Source organism: Pseudorasbora parva, chromosome 4 (genome assembly GCF_024679245.1).
Source record: "Pseudorasbora parva isolate DD20220531a chromosome 4, ASM2467924v1, whole genome shotgun sequence".
Taxonomy (NCBI): Eukaryota; Metazoa; Chordata; class Actinopteri; order Cypriniformes; family Gobionidae; genus Pseudorasbora; species Pseudorasbora parva.
The window spans coordinates 47,192,342-47,209,914 of record NC_090175.1 but is presented as its reverse complement, the minus strand read 5'-3'; the positions used below and the strand labels follow the sequence as shown (position 1 = coordinate 47,209,914).

Sequence of the window (17,573 nt, the reverse complement as noted above, 5' to 3'; positions counted from 1 at the left end):
GAATACTGCTGTATTTACAGACTCCTTGTTTTGATTTTAGGGTGTTCACATTTGTAGTTCAGTTTTCTTGGTTCTTTTGATCAGGACCAAAAAAGAGAAATACTGTATATAGTTCTGGTTCCTTTAGCATTCACATTGTCATTATTAACACTGAACCTAATTTGAATGACAAACTGCTTTTATAACATATTTTGCATCAGAACTTGTCCAACATACACAACAATGCTGTGTGCTGGGCTAAATGTGCCCGTAGTACATACCGGTATTGCCAAACGTTTTGGGATGCCTTTCTTTACATGCACATGAACTTTAAAGACATTCTTAATCTGTACTGTTTAATATTGAGTTGGCCCACCCTTTGCAGCTATAACAGCTTCAACTCTCCTTGGAAAGGTTATCACAAGGTTTAGGAGTGTGTTCATGGGAGTTTTTTAATATTCTTCTAGAAGCGCATTTGTGAGGTCAGGCACTGATGTTGGGCGAAAAGGCCTGGCTCGCAGTCTCCGCTCTAATTCAGCCCAGAGGTGTTCTATTGGGTTGAGGTCAGGACTTTGTGCATGCCAGTCAAGTTCATCCACACCAAACTCGCTCATATGTGTCTTTATGGACCTTGTTTTGAGCACTGGTGCGTAGTCATGTTGGAACAGGAAGCAGCCATCCCCAAACGCGATATTTTTTCCCCCAGGATGGTAGGGGAAGGTACCGCCTTTTTCGTCTATGATTGGCTAGAAGGGCTCTTCTCTGATTGGTTATACATCTCATGGCAGGCTGTAAGCTAGTCTGTTTTGATCGTCTTTAAAACAGAAGTAAACGAAGTCAATCACATAGCCTACACACACACGTTTGTTTTTGTGACATAACCGTATTTTCTATCCCCTTACACTGCCCCTGTCCCTAACCCTACCCATCACAGGAAACATTCTGCATTTTTACTTTCTCAAAAAAAAATATCATCCTATATATGATTTATAAGCATTTAGAAATTGGGGACATGGCCAATGTCTTCATATTTCACCCTCTCCTTGTAAAACCTGTCATACCCATGTCGTACACATTTGTGTCATATGTCACAAAACATGCCCACACACACACACACACACACACACACACGCACGCACACACACAATTACTATGTTTAACATGCACTAAATTGTCTATTACTAGCAAGTTTATGCAATGTTAGGTTCACAATAAATAAAATCTGTCATATTTGTATCATACTGTGGTGTCTCTTCTATGAAATTGGTCTCTTCTATAAAATTGCCAATGAAATTGTGGACTTGAAATATAAATCTGAAGACACGGATATGTGCTCTTCTTTTGTTGGATTGACTTCGATCGTTGTAAAGACGATCAAAACAGACTAGCTGACAGCCTACCATGAACGTGAGATATATAACCAATCGAAGGAGAGCCCTTCTAGCCAATCATAGACGAAAAAGGCGGAACCTTCCCCTACCATCCTGGGAAAAAAAGAATCGCTCCCCAAACTGTTCCCACAAAGTTGGGAGCATGAAATTGTCCATAATGTCTTAGAACTAAGAGTTACTTTCGCTGGAACTAAGGGGCCAAGCCCAACCCCTGAAAAACACCACCACACCATAATCCACCAAACTTTACACTTGGCACAATGCAGTCATGCAAGTACTGTTTTCCCTTCTAACCGCCAAACCCAATCTGTCACTCTAGAGTGCCCATCTCCTTTGCTCTATCTACAGTCCAGTGGTGGTGTGCTTTACACCACTTCATCCATGGCTTTGCATTGCACTTGGTGATGTAAGGCTTGGTAAAGCTGATTCGAAAGACAGCCATTCGCCAGTTTCTGTTTTTACTAGAAGCACGCAAACGCAACTCGGCCGTCATAATGTTAAGCCCCGCCCACCAGCTATACACAATGTGATTGGCCCGACCAGAGTTTGGCGTTTACAGCTCAGAAGTGTATTGAGAGTTGCTAGACGACACTTGCGGCAGATTAGATTTGCTGCTGCAAGGGTGCGTCTAGATTCTAGGCTAGGGACTCATTCTTTCAAAAATGTTGGTAGAAGCAGTCTGCAAGCTGAGGTGCTTGATTTAATACAATACTTTTAGCAATTGTATTGTGTATGTGTGTATAAACATAGATTCTGAAAACATTACATCAGGGGTGTCCAAACCTGGTCCTTGAGGGCCACAGTCCTGCACAGTTTAGTTCCAACTTGCCTCAACAAAACTGCCTGGAAGTTTCTAGAATGTCTACTAAGACCTTGATTAGCTGGTTCAGGTGTGTTTAATTGGGGTTGGAGCTATACTTTGCAGGAGAGTGGCCCTCCCTGTATTATATCATGCTGAGATACTGTCAACTCTTCACAACTCTGGCAGTGGAGATGCAGTTATTTATAGGTTCATATAATTACACGATGTAAGTGTGACAAAAAAAGATGCAGAAAAATCCCTACTGCATTTTCATGGCTGAATGTATCAGAGCCTAAGGAATTGTTTCCTCAAAATGACCTAGTCGGTGGATGGAGTGCAACAGAACGGAACAGAATGTACATCTCAAGAAGTGGACACATCTTAAATGCAGACTTCAATCTGTTCAATCTGTTAGAATCAAATGTGCACAGGCTCCACAAGTCACTTGAAAGCTTCTGGCTGATTAGGAGAGCGCATGAGAGAGAATGTGGGTACAAGGAGCCAGAGCAGAGGGTACAAAATGAAATGCAGTTGTTTATTATAAATTCTATTGACAAATCTGAGGTCATGTCCTCTCTGAGACATAATGCTTTTATGCTATTGATTGCTGAATGTACATTTAACATAGATTGCAATGCCAAGATAATGGAACTAGCATACACAAGACACTAATCATGTCTATATTGCAGAAAACATTCATATTTACAGAACTAATGGGAAAATATGTATAAATGTGTGTAAAAAAACAAAATAGGACAGGGACATATATATATAACATCATACATTATAATACACCATACACTGTAGAAAGGCAAATTTTGAACTTTTGCAGTACAATCCACTTGGATATTTAAGTTATTTCAACTTAAATTATGTTAAACTGACTTTAAAAAATGAGTTAAATCTTGTATAACTAATAAAAACAAGTTTAACATTTATTAACTTATTTTGATGAGTTAAAACAATGAAAAAACATATGTTGTCATAACTTATTGAACATATAATTTTTTACAGTGTAGTGTATTTTTGTAAGCTAATATTATATATATATATATATATATATATATATATATATATATATATATATATATATATATATATATATATATATATACAGTCTTGTTCAAAATAATAGCAGTACAATGTGACTAACCAGAATAATCAAGGTTTTTCGTATATTTTTTTATTGCTACGTGGCAAACAAGTTACCAGTAGGTTCAGTAGATTCTCAGAAAACAAATGAGACCCAGCATTCATGATATGCACGCTCTTAAGGCTGTGCAATTGGGCAATTAGTTGAATTAGTTGAAAGGGGTGTGTTCAAAAAAATAGCAGTGTGGCATTCAATCACTGAGGTCATCAATTTTGTGAAGAAACAGGTGTGAATCAGGTGGCCCCTATTTAAGGATGAAGCCAACACTTGTTGAACATGCATTTGAAAGCTGAGGAAAATGGGTCGTTCAAGACATTGTTCAGAAGAACAGCGTTCTTTGATTAAAAAGTTGATTAGAGAGGGGGAAAACCTATAAAGAGGTGCAAAAAATGATAGGCTGTTCAGCTAAAATGATCTCCAATGCCTTAAAATGGAGAGCAAAACCAGAGAGACGTGGAAGAAAACGGAAGACAACCATCACAATGGATAGAAGAATAACCAGAATGGCAAAGGCTCAGCCAATGATCACCTCCAGGATGATCAAAGACAGTCTGGAGTTACCTGTAAGTACTGTGACAGTTAGAAGACGTCTGTGTGAAGCTAATCTATTTTCAAGAATCCCCCACAAAGTCCCTCTGTTAAAAAAAAGGCATGTGCAGAAGAGGTTACAATTTGCCAAAGAACACATCAACTGGCCTAAAGAGAAATGGAGGAACATTTTGTGGACTGATGAGAGTAAAATTGTTCTTTTTGGGTCCAAGGGCCACAGGCAGTTTGTGAGACGACCCCCAAACTCTGAATTCAAGCCACAGTACACAGTGAAGACAGTGAAGCATGGAGGTGCAAGCATCATGATATGGGCATGTTTCTCCTACTATGGTGTTGGGCCTATTTATCGCATACCAGGGATCATGGATCAGTTTGCATATGTTAAAATACTTGAAGAGGTCATGTTGCCCTATGCTGAAGAGGACATGCCCTTGAAACGGTTGTTTCAACAAGACAATGACCCAAAACACACTAGTAAACGGGCAAAGTCTTGGTTCCAAGCCAACAAAATTAATGTTATGGAGTGGCCAGCCCAATCTCCAGACCTTAATCCAATTGAGAACTTCTGGGGTGATATCAAAAATGCTGTTTCTGAAGCAAAACCAAGAAATGTGAATGAATTGTGGAATGTTGTTAAAGAATCATGGAGTGGAATAACAGCTGAGAGGTGCCACAAGTTGGTTGACTCCATGCCACACAGATGTCAAGCAGTTTTAAAAAACTGTGGTCATACAACTAAATATTAGTTTAGTGATTCACAGGATTGCTAAATCCCAGAAAAAAAAAATGTTTGTACAAAATAGTTTTGAGTTTGTACAGTCAAAGGTAGACACTGCTATTTTTTTGAACACACCCCTTTCAACTAATTGCCCAATTGCACAGCCTTAAGAGCGTGCATATCATGAATGCTGGGTCTTGTTTGTTTTCTGACAATCTACTGAACCTACTGGTAACTTGTTTGCCACGTAGCAATAAAAATTATACTAAAAACCTTGATTATTCTGGTTAGTCACATTGTACTGCTATTATTTTGAACAAGATTATATATATATATATATATATATATATATATATATATATATATATATATATATATATATATATACATATATATATATCTTTGTACGCTTTATATCTGTTTTTTGATGGTATCCCTCCATAATACCTGTCAAATTGATTTTCAGTTACTGTAGCTTCTTATGCAACTGCTGCTATAATATTTCCAAGTCAATAAAATATTGAGCATTTTCACCAGAGGGCATCCCTCCTCACGGAATATATTCAATATATTGTGACAGACATTATACAGTGCTGTGCAGGAACATTTTAAGGCTTTTTAAGATATTTATTGACTCATCAGTTACTGCATTCACTGTAATATCTACATATACTACTAGTAAAATTAGTTTCCGCTCACACAGTAAAGCAGTGATAATGTGAAAGATGACTCTGGTCATAAGGGTATTTTTTTTAAATTGAGATATATACATAATAAATCAACTTTCCATTGATGTATGGCTTAAGATTGGACAGTATCTGGCTCAGATACAACTATTTGATCTGGAATCTGAGGGTGCAAAAAAGTACAAATGAAGTCTTTAGCAATGCATATTACTAATATTATATATATATACGTTTTGTTTACGGTAGGAAATTATCTTCATGAAACATGATCTTTACTTAATATCCTAATGATTTTTGGCATCAAATAAAAATGTATAATTTTGACCTATACAAAGTGTTGTTTATTGCCACAAATATACCTGTGCGACCTGCGCGAAAAATATCATCACTATTCTATTATAATATATTTGAAAATTTGATTTATTTCTGTGATGGAAAGCTGAATTTTCAGCATCACTCCTCCAGGCTTCAGTGTCACGTTCCTTCAGAAATCATTCTAATATGATGATTTGGTGCTCAAGAAACATTTCTTCTTATTATTGTCCATTTTGAGTACAGTTGTGATGCTTACCTTTTTTTGGATTCTTTGATGAATATTGTTTCAAAAATATAAATCTTTTTTGACATTATACATTTCTTTACTGTCACTTTTAATGAATATAATGCGCCCTTTCTGAACAAAAGTATTAACTTCTTTCCTACTGACCCCAAACTTTTGAAGGGTTTAGTTTCTGCTCTGACTTAAGTAAGGTAACACTAAGAAGAGGGTGATGACTTGAGATGCAGATGGTTTCCACATTTAGTAGAGAAGGTGAGAAGCTGCGAGTGTGTTCACAGAAAGACGTTTACACAGCGTTTTTACACCAGAGATTGTAGGTGTGAGCACATGCACGTATGTCTCGGTTTCGCTAAGATGATCATTTTAATTACTGCTCTGCTAGACGCATATAATGACGTGTGGTTTATTTTAAGACACTGCTCTAGGCACAACCTTATACATTCTGCATTGAACCACTTTATTCCTTCACAATATGGATTTCTTACATGGTACTTAAGCTGTACATGGCAAGACATTTTTTACATATTATTAGTACATTTACAGAAGATCTAAACATTGCTAAGAGAGTTACATCTACTCCAAATGGAATTTGAAATGTTTAATCATTATGCAGTCAAACAATTCATGTGGTGTTTGAAAAGAAGCTCAATGCTCACACATGACCCAATCCCACATGAGGATATTCCACAAAAAAATGATTTTCAATTTTTTCCTCAAACCGTGAAAGCTATTTTTTTTTAAGCATAAAACATTGAACATTCATTCATCATTTACTCACCATAATGTCATTGGGGATAGCCAAAACAGTGTGACTTTGTTTTTTCTGTGGAACACAAAATTCTGAAAAGTAATTTTTTTGTCCATATAATGAAAGTCAATGAGGTCAACATGACATCATGACTTTGCGTAAACATACACGCCACTTTCTAAAGGCAAGTGGCGTGTTATCTATACGCATTGAGCTATCCGCGTGTATACGCACAACGTGTGATTCCGCGTGTATGTCTAAGCCTAAACGAACCATCATCTCCACGTGTATGTCTACGCCGTGTGATTCTGCGTGTATGTCTACGCCTAAACGAACAATCATCTCCACGTGTATGTCTACGCCGTGTGATTCTGCCAACCTGATCCGACAGAATTAATATTTAGAGCCTAATTTTATATTTTGGAGCAACTAACTCCACTCCTACCCTAAACCTACCCACTCTCAACAATATAAAACACGTAACGGGCAAATAAATGTACAGTCACATGTATTTATTGCAAAAACGGAAGTCAGACGATATCTCCATGTGAAGAACAGAGTTGATCTTAATGTTTTAGTCGTTAAAATGATAATCGCGCCCCTTCGTGAACAGAACACACACACTCGTTAATATTTCTGATTCAAATGATAAACGAGACGACAATGATGAGAATGACGTGATCGTTCACGAGACACACGAGAGCCAATGGCATTTTACAATCAAAGCTGACGTAATGACGCAATTGGTCACGAGACATACGACAGCCAATGCTGTCAAAGCTGACGTGACGGTTCTTCCGGCGGCAATATTTGAAATGTATTAATCTTTGGTGGATGGACTCGATGTTACTGATCGCTTTTGGGGATTTTCTTCACACAAATCAATCGTTTGGCCTCGGAACACTTAGGATATTTGTACTTTCTGAATAAATTGTGCCTGCAGTCGTATCTGCCTGTTATATCCTGTTTTTTATAATACACAAATGGGTAGGTTTAGGGAAGCGTTTGAGTTACGCGTTCAAAATGTGTCTGAATATATGTGTCCACAAGGTAAATGGATTTATAAACATACTAAATTATGTTTTTTTGAAAATGTAAAAATGCAGAATGTTTCTTGTGATGGGTAGGTTTAGGGGCTGTGTGTGTGTGATGCAGGGGCGTGGGACTGGGGGGATAAAGGGTACTGAGTAACCAGGGCCCGAGGCAGGGGGGGGGCCTTAGAAGTCAGTTTTCTATACATACACATACATGGTACGGGGGCCCAGCAAGATGGTTTGTACCCAGGGCCCAAAATTTGGTGCTACGCCCCTGGTGTGATGGGCAGGTTTAGGGGCTGTGTGTGTGTGATGGGTAGGTTTAGGGGCTGTGTGTGTGTGATGGGTAGGTTTAGGGGTAGGGGCAGTGTAGGGGGGTAGAAAGAAACGGCGTTGATAAACACGGTAAAAAGCGATTATGCGTCTTTATAGCACGCCAAAATGGCATACGAATTGGCGTGTCATACATACGCCATTTCATGAGATCAGTCTGATGAGGTTAGGGTTTGGACCCCACTGACTTTCATCATGGACAAAACCAGTTTAAAATATCATATTTTGTATTCCCCAAAAGAAAGGCAGTCGACAGATTCAGAACGAAGGGTTGAAGGACAAAGCACAACACATCTGTGAGCAAATGTCCACAGCGGTGCATCAGGTCTGCTATGTATCCAGTGCAATCGCCTCAGTCATTCCTAAGTGGTAAGGTAAGTTCATTGACTCACACGTGTGAGATTGAGTCCACCACATCGACAGATTCAGATTCCCAGCATCCTCCCCGCAGGAGTTGGTTGTGTTGTCAGTAGCTCCTCCTGGAGATTTGTCTTGATTCTGCAGGCTGAATATTTTCGGGAGGGAGGCCAGAGCCAGAGCTGAGGCTGGAGACGGGCCACAGAGGCGCAAACGCAACGCCTTGGCTGAGCGGTGGAGGTCACCAATAAAGCAGTAGCAAAAGGGGTTGAGTGAAGAGTTGGTGAGGCCTAACCATTGTGCAAAGGGCCTTGTGTGTAGGAGCCAGTCCGGTGGATGGCGCAGCTCGCGGTCCAGCCAAATATCAGTCACATACATAGGCAACCATGACAGAGCAAACAGCAGCACCAAAGCTGCGACCATACGTGCGATCTGCCTGCGGCCCTGTAACCTCGTTTCATGAAGGGCCTGTGAACGGGGGTCCAGCTCTGTGAACCGACCCTCGGTGCCAGTGCTGCGCAGCCGGCGACATGTGAGGAAGGCTAGGGTGAGATTAAACGCAACAGGTAGGCAGTAGAGTGCGCTGAACAGCAGGACGTTGTAGGCCTGTCGCAAGAGTGGCTGAGGCCACACCTCTCCGCAGACAGGCAGCACGATGGCCAGCCCTTCAATCAAAGCTACTTCATCACGCCTGGTAACTATTGCAACTGGCATGCAGATCACTGAGGAGATAAGCCACACGATTGTGACAGAGGCGAGAATGCGTCGGCGAGTGAAGTAGGCTCGAGACTGTAGCGGTGAGTGAACCGCATAGTACCGGCTGATACTGATGACCGTGATGCTCAGGACGCTGGCGGAAACGGACACCGCTTGTGTGAACGGCACCGCGCGACACAGGAAGTCACCATAGACCCAAGGCGTGTAGATGCGGTGGCCCAAGGTGACGGGCATACACACGCAAACCACCGCAAGGTCGCACACCGCTAAGTTTATCAGCAGGCAGCGGGTGGCGCTCGCCCCAGACAGACGCACACTCCCATGCTGGCCAAGTAGGACTTTGATGGACATGACATTCCCAAAGAAACCCACAAGGAAGGAAATAGAGTAAAGGACAGTTAATATAATGGTGGCAGGCTCTCGGATGGTGAGGAACAGCTGCCATTCTAAAGCAGCATTATCCTGGAAGAAGAAGGAGCCGTTGAAGAAGCTGGCTGGAGTCGACCTGCTCTTGTTTTGAGGTTCACGTCGAAGGTCCAATGCCCTGGGAAGGTCGTAGAACTGGATTGGTGGCTGATCTGGGGTCAGATTCATAATGGTTTTCCCGTGATATCGAGTGGGTAAACTGTAACAGAACTACATAATGACTAAAAAGCTACATGGTAACAGTTTGAATTGTTTACTTTACTTTTCAGGTGCCATAAATGCACAAAAAAAGCTTGAAGGCCATGATGGAACAAAGCAGATGATCTCAAATCCATTGTTCTTTCCTTTGTCGTGTCATTAACTCAAAGCCAATGCATCTCTTCTTCCACACAGTATTATATACACAATTTGCTTTTACATCCCCAGACAATATGGATGACAACAAAAACAAATAAGATCCTCTTCTTTAACTAATATGTATACCTCATCTTCATTCCCTTTATTTCTTCCTTCACATCTTGAGGTCATCTGTATCTTCTTTGTATGACCTGAAAAAGGATAGAGGCAGTTACACACAGATGTACACGGACATACACATTTATTCAAACACCCCTGAAAAGAATGTAGAAAAGCCGCAAACACTCACAAGTAAAAGCTTTCTAAATCCTTTCATTTATTCATACCTTCAGTCTCACGCTGCATCGTGTGTGTGCATTTGGGGAATTGAGATTCCCTCATTAAATTGTGCTCAATTTAAAGTGCTAACAGCAGTAAATGAGACAGAAAGGTTTTTACTTTGTATAAATCATTATTTTCACCAATTCACCTGTCAAATGGTTATGCAGTCATGCTGAGGTATAGTCATGAATGGTGCTGATAATGATTAAATACATTCATTTTAAAAACTCTTGTACAATTGGTAACCATTTTTATTTTAGGATTATACAACAATATAACAATTTTTATAATAACGTTTATGCTGATGAAGGTAAATCACAGAGATAATTTAAAGCAGAAATGTAGTGATTAGAATAGATTATTAAAACACTGCACCCTCGATTTAAATGCTATCAATTATAATTTTCAAAATAAAATATATATCATGTAAAATGACGAGAAGTTCAGCAGTCGACACAGAACAAAGCTAATTTTAGGCACAGTTGAATTTGGCATGGATATCATACTTACTCAAGCGATCAAGTGTTCTGAGGTATCTTCCAATAGGTCAAAAGTTAAGATATGTACCCCATGTAAGGATCAACGTAGATTTTCCAAAAGACTTCCATTAAATCCCGCGCGGTCAGCCGTCAGTTACCTGTTCACGACCTCTGGGTAAAGAAGATGAGTTATCTGCTGAGGTTCAAGGCAAGCCTCGTCTTAACTGTGTTCGATCGCTGCGCACATGCGCCCCCTCGCGGAAACATGAACTCACTGATACTTTCCTCATGATTTAACCTGTGATGTCCTGTGGCAAGAATTAAGAGTGTGTCCAGATGCTTAGGTTAGCAAAATCATTTAAATGCTTAAGTTGTAGACACATAATTTAAAAACATTTTACATATTTTAACCTCCTAAGGCCCAGGAAAACCAAGTTTTTTACATTTTTTGGTTTCATGATTTTTTTTTGTAACCAAATTTAGTTTGGAGATGATTCTCAACTATGTTTTGAAAATAAAGAAGAGAATTAATTGATATAACATTTTACTTTATGCAATATGTGGGTAAAATACGGTAGCCATACATGGGTTTTCCCATTCAATGCAATGTATCTAATTTGCATATTAATGTATTCTTTGAGCAACATGTAGCTAATGAAAAAAGAAGTGTAATAATAGAGTAATAGTTGGCAACATTTTTCATAATTATATCTATTTTATAGGAACATTGATATGTAATTTCTTTCCCTATTCACTTTTGTTGTGTCACCCAAAATTTCCGATAAACATGATTTAAGTCCTCTAATGCCCCGCTTCGTAACAGAGTCATATTTTGATTAGAACCCCATAACATTTTCCTGAGATGTTGATTTATACTATTTGATTTATACTGTTGATTTAACTGTTTGATTTGTCAGATTTAAATGACAATTACAAAATACTATAATATTTTCATGAGTGCTACATTTGACCATTCAATAAGTTGCAAAAGCCCTGAATGTGCATCACATCTAGGCTTGAAACTGTGACATGGAATGGTGTCAGAGAAATTCACAAAAAAATTATGTGGTTAAATCCAGTAAGCTAATTCCTCATCACACATACAAAAAAAACATATATTGTCATGAAAATAACTGCATCTTGCAAAATGTTAATGGGCCATTTAAAAAAAAAATAGCCCTATTAATTAATAAGCATGGGGCTCACATAGCTAGATCTGACTGCACCCGTTCATCCCACAGACTGTATCCTTTAATTAACCTCCCACTCTGTTCTGGACAATGTTACTTTCACCTGAGTGTCAGCACATTTCATTTGAGGTTTCTCCTTTTTCTGAATTCGTTATACTGAAGTGTTTCCATTATCTGGAACACCATCTGTGCGGAATTTCTGTGCTCCGTCTGTGCCTACTGCAATCTCTCTGGGGCATTATTCGTCCGTGTTAAAGATGCAAATTATACACAGCGTTGGTGGACCATATCTTAATTTAAACAACCAAGACTCGATTAACATCATTAGAGCCTACACACAACAGACTAACAATAGCTATCGTTAAATCATCACGAATGTCAACAAAGGCTTCTCTGAGGATAACTATACAAACTGCAATAAAACTGCAGCAAAAGTTCATTATAAAATCAAGGTTATTAATCCAAAGAATTTACTCTCATTCTCGCTTCAAAGATTAAAAAAAATATGCACGTGGGGAATACAGATAATACAATACGAGTTCCAAAAATCGTTATAAATATAAAAGAATATAGCACTCCACACAACTAAAAAGGCCCGTTCACGTCACACCCGTTTTCGTTCTGTGGTGTGACCTCTGCTATTCTTAAATATTGAGAACAATCTTTAGAAGTATGTCTTTATCTTTATAGATGGTGTGAACGGTGAGTAGTAGGCCTAGTGGCCTTAAGATAAACATGGAATCACTACGATTTTCCCTCAGCTGCATGATTAACGATATAAGGATATAACATTGACATACAATAATTAGCTGGTTTAAAGAGGTTATTTTTTTTTTTTAGAATTAAATTGGTTTTACATATACGTACCTGAAAGGATAGGCAGCCTGGGCCCTGGAATATCCGCTATATATTCTTTTAACGACATGAGGGTGAATATGATTTTTTTTTTTTTTTTTTTTTGGGCACACCATACATTTAGTACCAAATCAATATTTATACTAGCCATACCAATGTATTTTCTAGTGTTTAGTGCTTTATATAATATTGGCTTTGTACAGATGGCATCCCAGGAACAACACACAAGTTTAGACTATTTATCTCTATGGCATTTAAACATATAGCAGTTTATTAACAGCCCAACTGCATTTATTTTGTTGTTCTACTACAACATGATCTATTTTTTTAAATGTACACCTCCTCACAGACTTCATGCAGCTTTTTAAACAAACAAGTGTACAAATTCTCTTCAAGAACTTTGGCATACGTTCAGCTTATCTTTCAATTTTAAACATCAATTTTTTTTAAAGTTTTTTTGTTTGTAGAGCATACCTTGAGAAATTGTTCTCTTTTTTCATCTTCAGTCACTGATGCTCAACACCCTGCACCAGATAAGTTCATTTTAATATATTATTAAAACATTGAATCCAGGCTCAGAAAATCAAGTTTTCTTGACATGTACAACATCTTAAATCACAAATGAAAAAAAAACATTAAAAAAACATGAAAAATCCATAAGAATTGTTATCAAAACATCAATTTATGACGAATCATTATTCACATTTAGAAAGGAGTGAGTAGGCTCATTTGCTATGGTCTATACAATAGAAAGCTAACAATACACTAGGGAAAAAATGTGTACATTTACAGAAAGAAAGGTTACTGTATGAAAATGTTAAGAAAGGCAGAATATTTCTTCCTCATATTTCCTTCAGTCATGCAACTGCATCATATGGTACAGAATCATAGATCCGAACATTTGGATTGTCTCTATATAATGGTTAGTGGTTGAATACATATGAAATTTTACATGGTGTCTACCGAGTGGTAAGGTGCATCTTTATCCACTACATTGCTTGACTTTTTCAGTAATTTTCTGTGTTTATGTGAAACATCTAGTGTTGCATTGTTGTGTTTTGTGCATGAGTGTAACTTTGTGGTTGCCTGACACTACATGGTCAAAGCACATTTGTGCATGAGTTTTGAGGGTTAGGGATACAAGCCCTTTCCTGTTTGCATCCAAACACAGCACCCACTATCGTTACACAATAATTTTTCAAACAACACGCAACCTCATTTGACTGAGGGTGTCACAAAGTCGGAGAAGATACAGCATTATAGCATTTTCCAGTTTAAAACGACATTTCTACCTGCTAATGTAATTGATGATATTTATTAAAATCAAAAGAATCCATAAACACCTACGTTCAAGAATTGCGATGTTTTACGCATGATAACATTAGCGGCGTTGATTGGCGGTGTCATGTCAGTGTCTAAACACTTATGTCAGCGTTATGACACTGGATGCAAGTAAATGAAACCAACAATACTGCACTTTGTAAAGACAGCTAGGTTATCTTACACTACATCCACACAAGTCTTACTTAGTGACTGTATGACAAGGAGGAACTTTTCTCAGTTTCATTGTCCCATCAGTTTTTTTCCTCCTTTCCATTTTGTTTTAAATCTGTGGTGGAAAGGAGGTGAAACCACAAAAGTCCTGTTGGTGGCACACATCCAGTGTCCATATTGCAGATTCATCAACACCACAGAGAAGTGTTTCCCCATTGATGTAAAACAGAAATAAAGAAAAAGGCTGACCATGGTGACAAAGACAAAGAAAAATCTCCTGCTAAAGAATGTGAAGCCTGGACAACGTGCTTGAACAGAAAAAAAGATTTACATGTGGGGCAGCGGGGAGGCATTTCTCTTTCCGTCCAGGGTATCCCTTGTTCTCCTTTCCCACTGAGCAAATGTTCCTCCGTTAGAAATATTCACATTTAAAGTGTGCACATACACACGAGCACCCACAAGTGTATTCACAAATTCAAGTGATATGTCTACAAAACATGTACTATTATTTCATCACGGAGTTCATTGACATTTTTTTTTTTACAGGTATTCTTCACAGCAGCTTTAAGCCACGGCAGATGTCGCACTGCACTGTTACACAGAAGATTAGTGCACCAAGTGTAGATCGTTTAGACATTTTTTAAAGTACAAAAACACTTACTATTTACAAAGAGCAAAGCTGTGAGTTGTGCCGTGTTAAAACACACTCACTAATGCACAAGGCAAACATGCCACGCACACAAACACATTGTTAGTGTGTTGTGAAATAGTTTCCCTTCTATATTAAGATACTGAATGTGCATAATGGCTCAAAGGCTTGATGGCTGTCAATTCACACTGTGGTACACCATAGATTACACTGTACTGTAAATACAAAGAATGGCCTTCGATGACAGGAACATTTGTCAATCCACAGAGTCACAAGTATGCAGTGAACTCGTGAACATTTGTAAACATCTCAGTTTACATTAAATTGCAATGATGGATACCTTGGATTGTGGCTGTACTAGTAGAACACTGCCATATTGTCAGGAACTGCAGAGAAAGCGCAAAAGCTGCATTGTTAAAACCTTGTTAAACTATATCGACAACAGTGTAATTTTGCAAAATACTTAAAAATAGAACTCCATCAAAAAATCAAATGTCATAGTGACATTTCTTGCACAGCACGGCAAGAAGTGGTATAAACCATTATCCTGCTGTGGTAATGTGGTCCTGCAGTCCTTGCCAATATGGCTGCCCTGAGAGACTCTCTGTGAGGGTAGTATGGGAGTTACTGTGCAGACGACTGAGAGGAGTCCTCCAGAAGAGGGCAGTGTAGTTGCTGTGATGCATTGTGTGCGATTAGAGGAGTAAAAAAGGGCAGTTTCAACAAAAGTTTGGTTGAATGGAGTCTTTAAAAAGCCAGAGTAGATAAGCATGGATGGCTGATTCCAATCGGATAAAGATCTTAGGGTGAATTTGTTTACTGGCAAAGGGCTGAACATCGAGGTGGAGAAACTTTGTACTGGTGGACTTGACAGGTAGATCGATGTTGGTTACGCAATCGATGATGGTTAATGGATGGCCGAGTGGGGTCGGTGGATAGCTGAATTTGGTCGGCTATTGGGAGCGGAGCGGCTGATCAGGTCTGGTCGCATGTTGGGCTCCAGACCGTTCTGGGATTCTGATGGCCTAGACTGATCTGGACGGCTGGTTGCCAGATATTTGGCCCTCATGCTTGAGGTGTACTGTAAAACAGGGTGAGAAAACAAGGAAAAAGGGGAGGGAAAACACCATCACATCATTCTGAAGAGTTTTTTTTTACTAAACAATGCAAAACAGAATATGGTTCATAAAATGATTTAGTCAAAGTAAGGAAAGGTTACAGTGTCTACATGGCCATTAGGACAGAGTATAGCCATAGCGTCTTGCAAACATGAAGCACATATAAATATGAACCTCATTCTGTCGCTCTCACTAACTCACTCACAAGCGTTACAGACAAACTGACAGTCATTTGGACAGCCTGATGTTTTTTTTAAAGCCAAAAATTACTGTGATGATGCATATTAACATTATGCAATAAGATACTTTACACCTCGAGATCGGCTTTTGAGTGCAAATTCCTTTAAAAAGAGTGCAATTACTGTGAAAATAAATAGAAAAGAAGAAAATTTGACATATAACAAATAGGAAAAGAAAACAGCAGTGAATGAGAATGACAGCTATATGAGGGGGAATATATAGCTGTTTAGGGGTGGGGTTATAATGTGAGACAAAACAGACATGCATGAGGTATGTTTTTCAGATGGGTAAGAAAGAGACAAAATTCATGCATATTTTGAATCATAAAATCCAGAGAAGGAGAGACTATTTTAGAATATATCAGCTATTCCAATTCCAGCATGAACAGGCACCAAAAAAGCAGCATCCTGGACCATGGCATTATTGAGAATCAGATAACATCCTTTCAAAGAAACACGGTTTCTTGGGTGGTCTCTCCAGTCTGGAGTTTGAATACGCATGCGTCACGTCCAGGGCCCATGAACACAGAATCAAAAGGAAAAAAAGACACCTAGAAAGTAAGACGGAGTGAGAGCGATGCTTAGAACTCAGAGTGTTCTTGTTTTCTGAACCCACACTAATAGGAGGATGAAGGATGCCCTTGCATGCCAAGTCTGGTTAAAAGAGCTGCCCTGTTCCTTCAAAAAAAGAAACCCATGCCCCCCTGTTCACCACGCTTCAACCAGGAGAAGCATTCTCTGGTCTCGTCATTGACTATACATGCAATCATGCAAACTCCAAGATTTTGTAAAACATTGCAAAACCCACTTTCACTCAATGAGGGGCCTTGACTTGGAAAATAAGAGGAAAAAATGAATGCGTTTCAGAATTTGCTTTAAAGGAATTGTTTACCCAAAAATGCATAATCTACCACCATTTACTCCAAACCCATACAATCGTCTTCCGTAGAACACAAAAGGAGAAAGTTAGCAAAATATTCATGCAGCCCTTTTTTCAATCAATGCATGTGAATGGAAATGGACCTCCAAAATGACAAAAAAGGCACCATAGAAATACCCTAAACATAGTCTATACAAACCATGCATTATATTACAAATCTCCTGAAGCCATACAAAAGCACTGTGTGAGGAACAGACTGAAATGCACATTATTTGCAGAGTATCTTCCTTTTTACATCTCACTAATGTTATCATAAATATAGATTTTTCAATACAAATTGATTGTAAATATTTCAAAGTGCTTTAATGCTCCTTTACCACAGCACCGATACACTGGTACTCACTCTCTCTCTTCTCAGATTTTTGTGGACATGATTATAGCATTTCATACTTTCAAGCAGATTTGCAATGAGAAGCGTTTGTAAACCATTTGCGTTTGTGGAGTAAAATGTACTTAATGTAAAGTTTTTTTTGCTTTTT

At 38.7% G+C, this 17,573-nt stretch overlaps 2 protein-coding genes across 3 annotated transcripts in view; both read right to left on the bottom strand.

Annotated features, from left to right (window-relative positions):
- Nucleotides 1-7,719: 7,719 nt before the first annotated feature.
- zmp:0000001069 (neuropeptide FF receptor 1) lies at nucleotides 7,720-10,778 on the bottom strand. The gene is made up of 2 exons (XM_067442809.1): nucleotides 10,641-10,778; nucleotides 7,720-10,000 (listed from the first exon to the last, which is right to left on the bottom strand). The coding sequence occupies exon 2, from the start codon at nucleotides 9,618-9,620 to the stop codon at nucleotides 8,283-8,285; it is 1,338 nt and encodes a 445-aa protein (XP_067298910.1). The 5' UTR covers nucleotides 9,621-10,000; nucleotides 10,641-10,778; the 3' UTR covers nucleotides 7,720-8,282.
- A 2,404-nt stretch (nucleotides 10,779-13,182) lies between these two features.
- ttyh3b (tweety family member 3b) overlaps nucleotides 13,183-17,573 on the bottom strand; it is a 51,045-nt gene continuing 46,654 nt past the window's right edge. Inside the window, exon 15 of one of the 2 annotated variants that reach the window (XM_067442029.1) lies at nucleotides 13,183-15,878. In XM_067442029.1, the coding sequence (XP_067298130.1) occupies nucleotides 15,705-15,878 (174 nt within the window). In that variant the 3' untranslated portion in view covers nucleotides 13,183-15,704. The remainder of the gene's footprint in view (nucleotides 15,879-17,573) is intronic. The other variant, XM_067442030.1, reaches the window with a different exon arrangement.

Coding starts and splice junctions, on each gene's coding strand:
- zmp:0000001069 (XM_067442809.1), bottom strand. CDS start 9,620: ATGAATCTGACCCCAGATCAGCCACCAATCCAGTTCTACGACCTTCCC.